The sequence below is a fragment of the Myotis davidii genome, unplaced genomic scaffold (assembly GCF_000327345.1).
Source record: "Myotis davidii unplaced genomic scaffold, ASM32734v1 scaffold38, whole genome shotgun sequence".
NCBI classification, from domain to species: domain Eukaryota; kingdom Metazoa; phylum Chordata; class Mammalia; order Chiroptera; family Vespertilionidae; genus Myotis; species Myotis davidii.
The window spans coordinates 6,547,780-6,557,205 of NW_006291383.1; the positions used below are offsets into that span (position 1 = coordinate 6,547,780).

General features: G+C 52.1%; 1 protein-coding gene across 1 annotated transcript in view; it reads right to left on the reverse strand.

The window, feature by feature from the left end:
- The window catches only part of MYH7B (myosin, heavy chain 7B, cardiac muscle, beta), a 23,624-nt gene extending 20,532 nt beyond the window's left edge, over nucleotides 1-3,092 (reverse strand). Inside the window, exons 1-4 of the mRNA XM_006764573.2 lie at nucleotides 2,979-3,092; nucleotides 1,448-1,725; nucleotides 797-953; nucleotides 497-524 (exon numbers count right to left, since the gene is read on the reverse strand). Of these exons, the coding sequence (XP_006764636.1) occupies nucleotides 497-524; nucleotides 797-953; nucleotides 1,448-1,725; nucleotides 2,979-3,069 (554 nt within the window). The 5' untranslated portion in view covers nucleotides 3,070-3,092. The remainder of the gene's footprint in view (nucleotides 1-496; nucleotides 525-796; nucleotides 954-1,447; nucleotides 1,726-2,978) is intronic.
- Between the last annotated feature and the right edge of the window lie 6,334 nt (nucleotides 3,093-9,426).

Here is a 9,426-nt window from a genome sequence, read left to right on the forward strand (position 1 = left end):
TCTGGTTTCAAAGGCCTTGCTCTAACCAGGCTGCACCTGCACGTACACACACACTCGTACACAGACAATGTCCACATTGGCTTGGTTGGACATGAACTTGGCATCTAAGAATTCTATCACTTTCCCATGGAGACAAGCAAAGGACCAGAAATAAGACCCAGATTTAAGGAGAAGGTAAGAAGGAGGAAAGGAAGAGGAATGCCCCTTCCCCTTAAGCCACAATCAGAACTCCCAGAAGATCAAAGTGGGGGAGATTCCAGGCCCTGGAAAGAGGAGCTATCAGGCTGGTACTTGGGTCTCCCTTTCCTGCTTACTGTCCATAACATGTCTCCCCAGAACGGGGGCAGAGAACATGCTCTCATTTAGCTTCAGGTGGTAAATTTAGCTTAGTCCTGCCCTAAGCACTTTAGAACCAACCCTGGGATATGATTTTAGTTCCACTCCCTTCCTGCCAGCTGGCCAGCATTTCCCACCCCGTCCCCAGAGCCGCACTTACGTGATCAGCATGGACTGGTTTTCTCGGTCTGGAGGAATGGGAAGGAGATACAGAAGTTAGCCACGATGGGGGACCAGCCACAGATGGAGCACACTGGGTATCCATGGCACTGGGGCAGCCTCTCCACCAACCAGAGCCAGAAACGGGGAGGACCAGATAGGACCCTACAGTCCGCAGGCCAGGTCCCACGTGGAGAGACAATGGCTCTGCTAGAGCATCTGGCAGCATCAAGGAGGGCAATGCGAGCGGAGGGAAGGGGTCTTGCGGGGGGACAGGAAGAGGAGTCCAGGCAGCCCTTACTTCGCAGCATATCATTGTAGGCGTTATCTGCCACTGCATATATGTGGGGTGGGGCCTCCGAGCGGCGCTTTCCCTTGTAAGCGGCCACCACGGAGGGCGTGTAGACCGGGAGCCATTTGTAGGGGTTGATGGTGACACAGAAGAGGCCCGAGTAAGTCTGAGGAGAAAGCGTATAGATAGGTTATTGGGGGCCAAGTTCCCATTCCCAGGCCCCAGCCCTCACAAACCATGACCTTTGCAATATTCCCCAACGAGCCACTTAACTATGCCACGAGATACCCCCCGTGGCTGCCCTAATCCAGCCTTCACTCCTGCCCACAGCCCATGTCCCCTTCCCCATGGCCCCATTGTGGAGCCTCCACCCTCGCCCCCACCCAAGCTGAAGCTCCGCCCCTAACACTCCCAGAGCTGAGACTCCAGTCCAGGCCCATCTCCAGCACCATCTCAGCCCGTAGCCCCACCTCTACAGCCCCATGACATCACCCTGCTCCACCTCTAGCCCCGCCCACTGCGCACAGCCCCGCCCCTTCTCCAAGTCCTGTCCCCAGGGCGCTGTGGCTCTTCCTCTAGCCCCGCCCCTGCTGCTCTGACCCCGCCCCAACCATGTACATCCCTGCCACACCCGTGGTCCCTCCCCAACTCCTGGCTCACGTAGATCATCCAGCGAGCGTAGCGCTGGCGTAGGTTGTGCAGCACCGAGGCTTCGTTGAGGTGCGTCATCATGGCCATGTCCTCCAGCAAGTCAAAGCGGGGCGGGTTCATGGGCTGCAGCTCTGCTTCCCGCACCATCAGCATCTGCCAGGGAGGCCATGCAGCGGAGTCCTTCTGGTCTTTGGTCTCCACGTTGACTCTGCCCCCAGTAGCCTCTGACTTGACCTCAGCCTCCACGTAGGCGTCCTGTTCATCAGGCACCCAGACCCGCTTCTTCCCTAGGTTGAGGGAAAACACCGGGGCTATGAGCGCCGCCGAGGCACACTCAGAGGCTGGGGGTCCATACGCTGTGCCCCTCCCAGTGTCCCCTCTGTCAGGACGCAGGAATTCCCAGAGTAGATCCTTCCAGACTCGGCTCCTGTCCAGGCAGAGCTGGGAGGGTCTCTACAGATCTTCTGAGGGGATTCCCTGACGGGTAAGTCCTTCACTGCCCTGATTACACACTTGGGCTCAGATTCCTGCTTCTGCCACATGTGCCCTGTGACCTGAGGAAAATCCCTCATCCTCGCTGGGCCTGTTCCCTCAATAGCAAAATAGTGTGGGCATCTCCTGGGGTCCCATGTGGAGCGGCCCTCGATGTCAGGCACGTACTTCTAAAGGGGACTCCACTTCCTCCATTTCACTGAAGACTCAAGCACAGGTCTCCTAACTCTGTATCTTGTGTATCCTCCTGCCTGGCCAGCTGGTCCCAGAGCTTCAGGGAGCCCCTATGTCATGTTGGTTAGAGGCAGGGACTCGGGCTGCAGACCACCGGGTTCTGTTCCCTGTCCTGCCACTTACTAGCCAAGGGCTTCAAGCAGGACCAGGTACATAACTTGAAGGCCCCGGTGTTAAAGTGCAGACCCCTTGTTAAAAAAAAGAATATTAACAATTTCAAGATGGTGACAGAGAGTTAAGTCAAACATGAGGCCTTTCTGAGGGTAGTGCCCTTAGCAATTGCAGGGATGGCACACCATGACGCCGGCCCTGGCCCTGGTTCCCACCTCCCCAGGTTGTTGGGCTCATGCATGGAAGGTCATCTGCTCTGGGCCTGGCACACAATGGGCACTGCCTATTGTTATTATTGTCCTATGAACAAACCAGGTCATAAATAGTAGTCTTTATTCCTGTCCCTAATAAACAGAGGCTTTGGCTCTATGGAAAGCACTAAAAATAACTCCAGCACAGGTTTTTTGGACACGTGGAAGCAGCCTGCACCCTTACCAATCACTCTCACCTCAGAGGCCTCAGGTTCTAGCCACAGACTGCAGCTCTGACACTGTCCCATTTTACAGAGGAGCAAACCGAGGCTTGCTCACAAACACTGATACACACAGAACTTAGTCTCAGGAGCCCAGACTCCGAGAGAAAGACCCAGGGCTAACGCTGTCAGGCCAGCGTGCACGCTCCTCAGCCCTGAGCTCAGTGTCACCCTCCTGGTCTAAGCCCATAGAGGCTTCTCTGTGGCTATGGCCCCTCTGCCTTCACTTACCATCCCATGCGACAGTGTGCACCTTCATCATCTCCTGGTAGCCCTGGCGGAGGTAGCGGGCGGACTCCCCGAGTTCACTCACATCCATCATGGTGGTGGTACTGAGAGGTGGAGGATGAGGGACTAGAAATCTTGGAGGTTTAAGGTGGTCCAAGGCAGCAGACACTGGAAGATGGCAGTGAGAGAGGAACTGAGGGACCAGGGGCCCCAAATGGGGCATGACCCAACAATCCACAGGACCTAGGTGGTTTCCTGGGGCTCCTCACTCAGCCTCCCTGGTGAGCCCCCAACACCCGCGCCACACACACACACACACACACACACACACACACACACACTCACACATCAGAGCATCCTCTTCCACAGATATGAGGAGACTCATACCAACCCATCGGTACCCTCACCCACTGGCCCACCTGTACCTCCTTCAGCTCCAACCCCAGCCCTGATCACCCACCTCAGTACCACGGTGAGGGCTGGGAGCTGGGCTCCCCCTTTTATTGCCGCCGTCAAGGTCAGTGCGGAGGAGAGCTATGTCAGCAATCTCCACGTGTCACAGCCCCCCCAGCCTGGCCACAGGACACAAAAGTCAAATTCCCTTTTATCTCCACCAGCACAGCCCCTGGGCTATTTTTACCTCCCATTGTCAGGGGAGCACAAAGGCTGAAGAGAGACACTCCACTGAGAGAGAGGGAGACTGGGATGCAGAGACTGACACAGGCAGGGGCAATGCAGTGAGAGATGTGGGAAAACTGAGGGGCTTGGGGGGAGAAACTGAGTCACAGGGAGTATGATATACCCAGAAAAAGACCCACAACTCCAGAACGGAGAGCAAGGCACTCAGACTCTGGGACTATTTAGTCCAACTTTCTTTACACATCCCAGGAAACGGAGGCCCAGAGAAAGAAAAACACTGGCCAAATTTCACAGCTAAGCAGTGTCAGAAGCCAGGTCAAAAAAAGAAGCAGAGAGAGTGAGCCATCCCTCTCCCAGCACCTGGATGCTGTCTCTTTACCCACCTCTACGCCCTTCTCCGGAGTCTCCTGGGGAAGTTACACATAAAGAAAACCAGACGTGGGACCACAGACATAAATGCTTTGGCTAAAGAGAAAGGAAGTCGAGGAAATTTAGACCAATTAGGAGCCCCTTCATATTCTGACATTCAAGATTCACAGGAAGCTACTTCCCACTCTTAGCCCCTCCCGCACCCGACTTTCAACAAGGGTTGGGGGTGCTGGCGCTCAGCCTGACAGGGGCCTTGGAATGTGTCAGGGCACTTCCAGGCTCTCCTGTCCATCATCCCATTCGGGCCCTGGTGACACCACAGAATTTTAGTCAGAGAATCAAAGGATCCAGGAACCTTAGACACTGGACACCCAGACATTGGACACACACTGGACAGAGGCCCAGAGCCAGGATTACAGGCAGATGTCAGGCTGAGCTCACACAGAGAAATCCCCTGTACCAACAGGCTACCAGTTGCAAATACACAGATGTATCTGTATTCCACAAAATGCATAGAAATAATTTCAAAGATACATTTTCAACCATACCTTCTTCAAAACAGGCAAAACTACTGTATGATAAAAATGGAAGAGTGGTCCTTTGAGCGAGGGTAATGACTGCAGGGGGCACAGGAGCAGCCGCTGGAATGCAGGAAACGCTGTGTGTACTGTGCTGAGTGGCAGTTACACAGGTGTGTTCATTCTGTAAAACTATTTGAGCTGCATGCTTAAGATGAACTTTACTGCATGTATGGTACATGAAAACCGTGCTGCAAACACATACCATATTTAGCGATATCTATCAAAATTTCAAATGCCCAGACCCTTTTAGGAATTCATCCTACAGATATTCCCCCATGTTATGAAATGATTCCTTCGGTTGGACATGTAGATTGTTCTCGGTCATCCTGCCACAATAATCAGGGCTGTGATGAATATTCTGTACAGTCCAATGAATTTTCACACACACCCTGTTCAAGAAACCAAAATTACCAGCATCCCACTCCCATCCTCTTCAATCATCGCCCCCTCACCTACTATCCCTACTTGTAATGTCACAGATTAGTTTTCCTCATTTAGATGAATGGAATCCTACATTATGTATTCCTTTCTTCTTCCCACGTTATATTTGCAAGAACATCATTTGGTTTCAATTCTTGCCATAGAACTTACATTGTTTCTTGCCTGCCTCCTCACATTAACCGGCAAGAGCTTGGCCTAGATCAGTGGTTCTCAACCTTCCTAATGCCGCGACCCTTTAATACAGTTCCTCATGTTGTGGTGACCCCCAACCATCAAACTATTTTCGTTGCTACTTCATAACTATAATTTTGCTACTGTTATGAATCGTAATGTAAATATCTGATATGCAGGATGTATTTTCATTGTTACAAATTGAACATAATTAAAGCATAGTGATTAATCACAAAAACAATATGTAATTATATATGTGTTTTCCGATGGTCTTAGGCAACCTCTGTGAAAGGGTTGTTCGACCCCCAAAGGGGTCGCGACCCACAGGTTGAGAACCTCTGGTCTAGATGTCCAGCACTGTGCAGAGCATCTGCACATAACAGAAAGTCAATACGAAAATTTGAAATGTTGAATAAGAAAATTTAACAAAATTGATAGATCATTTGTATTTTAGGGTCTTAATCTCCTTATGGGTCAGAGGCTAAGGATCTGGGCCTGAGCAATTTACAGAAGACCCAGAGGGTGGGGAAAATTGTGCTCACTGTTCAAACATGCTCAGAAAGCAGGGCTTCTTGCCTAGGGCCCAAGCAATACAATTAGCCTGGAGAATCAGAATTTCTAAGAAGCCCCACTGATATCAAGAATAATGTTGGTCTGAATTCTAGAAGTACCTGCTCAGTGTATAAACTTGGGGCTGAGAAACCAACCAAAAGAAATGGGTGTAGACCAGCCTTGTAAATTCACTCTAACTACCCATGGCACACCTTCTGCTGAGATGAACTCACAGACAAATATGACAAAGCAATGAGGGAATCCAAGATGCACCTGAGTGAGACAACAAATGCTACAATCTCAAGGACTTAAGGTACCAACTTCATTTATTTATTTTCTAATAATATTATTTTTAAAATATATATTATTAATTTCAGAGAGGAGGGGAGAGGGAGATAGAAACATCGATGAGAGAGAATCATTGATCAGCAAGCCCCACACTGGGGATCAAGCCCGCAACCTAAGCATGTGCCCTGACCAAGAATCAAACCATGACCTCCTACATCCTAAGACTTTCAGTGTCTGTCTTTGGCCACTTTAGTCTCTACCCTGGATTCTACCCCTGGCCTATCACGTGTCCACCCTCCTGGGCTGGAAAGATCCTCCCCAGAACCACAATCGCTAGGCACTAAGGTACAGTGCTGGGAAGGGCTGCCAGAGAGCGCTGGGCCTCAGGGGCTCTGGACAGGCCTGTCACTGCCCTTAGACTGAAATGTTATCAGCCACCTACACCCACCATGGCAGAGCCAGGGAAACTTGGGCTCAGCTAAGAACAGTTGTAGGGAAGGGGTAGGATCCAGGGTAGAGACTAAAGTGGCCAAAGACAGAGACTGGAAGTCTTAGGATGTGGGGGGTGGTGGGGGTGGTGGCGGGGGGGGGGGAGCCAAGCTAGACACCAGGACCTAGGTGTCCCCAACTCCTCTCCACCAAAGGCCTCAGAACAGCAAGTAGTGGCCAAGAGTCCTGAGCCCACAGCTTAGTATCAGCCAGACCTACAGGCAGCTGCTGAGCCGGGGCTATTTTGGGGGAGATTTCCATGAGCAATGAGCAATGGGGCAAAGCCCAAAGGGGGCATGCTGCCTCTGGCCTCTCCTCTTCTAGCCAGAGATGCCAGGCAAAGAAGGAGTGATTTAGGAACTAACTCCAGCCCCAAACATATCTGCCAACAATGCACCCTGGTGCCTGGAAGTCCTTCTTTGGAAAAGACATTGAAGAACTGGGTTAAAATGCTACAACTAGGAGAGGCAGATGAATTCAATGCACTTTGCATTTGACAGACAGCATCTAATCTGTGTCTAGAAAAGGAAAGGGACTCAAGAAAGATGTTAGAATGAAAGAGTTTAAAGAATAAAAGCAAATTTGACACCAAGACTGGCAAGGAGAGGGGCATGACAACAAGGTCCCTTCCCTCATAAAGGCGCAGTAAATAAACAAGCAAATACAGTTTTTAAGGCCATGAAAGACTGTGGCGCATGCTGCGAAAGAACTAAACAGAGCAATGCTGTGGAGAGTAATTCTAGCTGGACAGGGTGAGCCTCTTTGAAGAGGTGACTTTCAAGGTGGGACCTGAAGAAGGAGAAGGAGACAGCAGGCTAAGAGCCAAAGGAAGACTATTCCAAGCAGCAGGAACAGTAAATAAAAAGCCTTGACGCAGAAAATAGCTCGGTGGTGTGTTTGAGGCCGTCACAATGCTAGTGCCGCTGGCGTGGGAGTGAGGGGAGGGTTTTAAAGGTGAGAGTAGACAGGTAGGCAGGGGCTGGCTCTCGGAGTCTTGTAGGTCTTGGAAGGGGCTCTGGGCTTTATTGCATGTGTGACAGGATGTTGTTAGGGCAGGACAGGAAGTGGTCTGAAGTGTAGTAATGATCACTCTGGCCGCCATATAGAGAACGACTGGAAGGGGCAAGAGATAAGGAGGCTGTGCCCAGCCAGGTGAGAGAGGAGGGACAGGCAGAAGCACTGAAGGCAGAAGAGAGAAGACAGAGAGCATGAACCCAAACTCCGAGGCTGGGCCAGGTTGAGGCTGGGCCACAGGGGGCATAAAGGGAGGTAAGGCTGGATGGAGCAGTTGGGACTAGACTGAAGGGCTTCAAAAGCCAGATTAGGATTTGGTGCTTTATCCTGCAGGAGTTGGGGAACCATCAAAGGCATTTTTATGTTTTTCATCAAAGAGTTCTGAGCAAGGACATCTGACCATGTGGTCAGATTTATGTGCTCACAAGATCCCTGCGGCAGCTGGTGTGGAGGATGGACTGAAGGGGCGAGACCGGTGGCAGGAAGACTGACTTAGGAGGCGGCTGCCATAACGGTCCACCTGTGAGGTGGGGAGGCCCAAACAGGGGCCCTCTACCCTTGCACCCTGGGCAGGGGGGGGGGCCCTGCTTGTCCAAGGCTCGTCCCCCTCCTGGGGCCCTGGGCAGCTGCAGAGGTACCGAGTGGGCCCCAGCTCTGATACTTCAAGCAGAAATAGGATGAGGGCAGCCAAAAGGCATCAGGACTGTTTATCCGGAGGAGCGATGCCTCAACATGGATTTATGGCTGAAAGGTTACTAGGGGGAGGGGGTGGGGAAGCAGCTGTCCCCCATCCTCACGAAGGGCAAATAAAGGAGGGGACTGTGGCCTCAGCTGCAGGAGGAGGGAGGGAGGTTAGACACAGGAGGGGAAATATCCTGGCAAGCATCAGAGGATGAAAGCGCCTTTCAGCGATCATGCAAACCAACTCTCTCATTGAATAGTTGGGGAAACTGAGGCACAGAGGAAGAGTCAGGTCCTCGCCTAAGGTCACAGTGAACTAAAGCTACGACTAGACCCAGCAGCACCTCTCCCTTTCATAGACTCAGGGGCCTCCCAGAACACTCCCAAGAATACCTCCCGACGGCCCAGAAGCAGCTGGGATCTGACTGCCAGAGAGAAATGCGCACGGGCAGCCCTCCTGGAGATGGAGGAGTGGGCAGAAGACCGTGGCTGGACTGAACTGTTCTGGGTCTCTGATTTGCTGAGTCTGAGTTCAACCTTAGTCTTAGGCCCCCACTGTCTCCATAGCTGTGTGTCTGTCCCCCACCCCAGCCAATCTCGGCATTTTGGGTATTTGGCGGGAGTATCCTTTATCTCCGAAGGGTGTTGGCCTTTCTCTGTCACCCAATCTCTCTCTGCCCTGTAAGACTATTTCTTTGTCTTGGCCTCTGACTCAGTCTCTCTAGAGCTGAGCTGGGCCAACCTCCTACCCGCAGTGGGCCCTCACTGGTAGAGCGCCCCCCTGTAGACAATGCTCAGGCCCAGTGCCGGAGCTGAACAGGTGACAGCAGCTGTGGATCTATCTATAGCTCCGTTGCCCTTCAATTGTTCCTAACTTCAAACAATGGTTGGGTCCTGGATTAGAAACAGCCCCCACTAGACCTGCTGAAACGGATCCCAGGGGCAAGGGGTGAGGCTCATGGGGCCCACGTCATGGTCTCTTGTGTCTGCCTCTGTCTGGACCTCCATGTTCCCACCTATAGCGGTGGGGTCACAGGCCGTCAGCTCGGGGCTGTGTGAGTAAAGGACCAGGGGACAGGGAACAGGGTGTACGAACAGCAGACCTGCTTGTGCACATGTGAGCACGGGGTGTGTGGGTTTCCCTCCTCCAGCCTTGGTTGACAGGCAGTCGTGGGCACTGGGATGCTAATTCCATGAGGGCGGAGACCTAGTCCTTCTTATTCTCT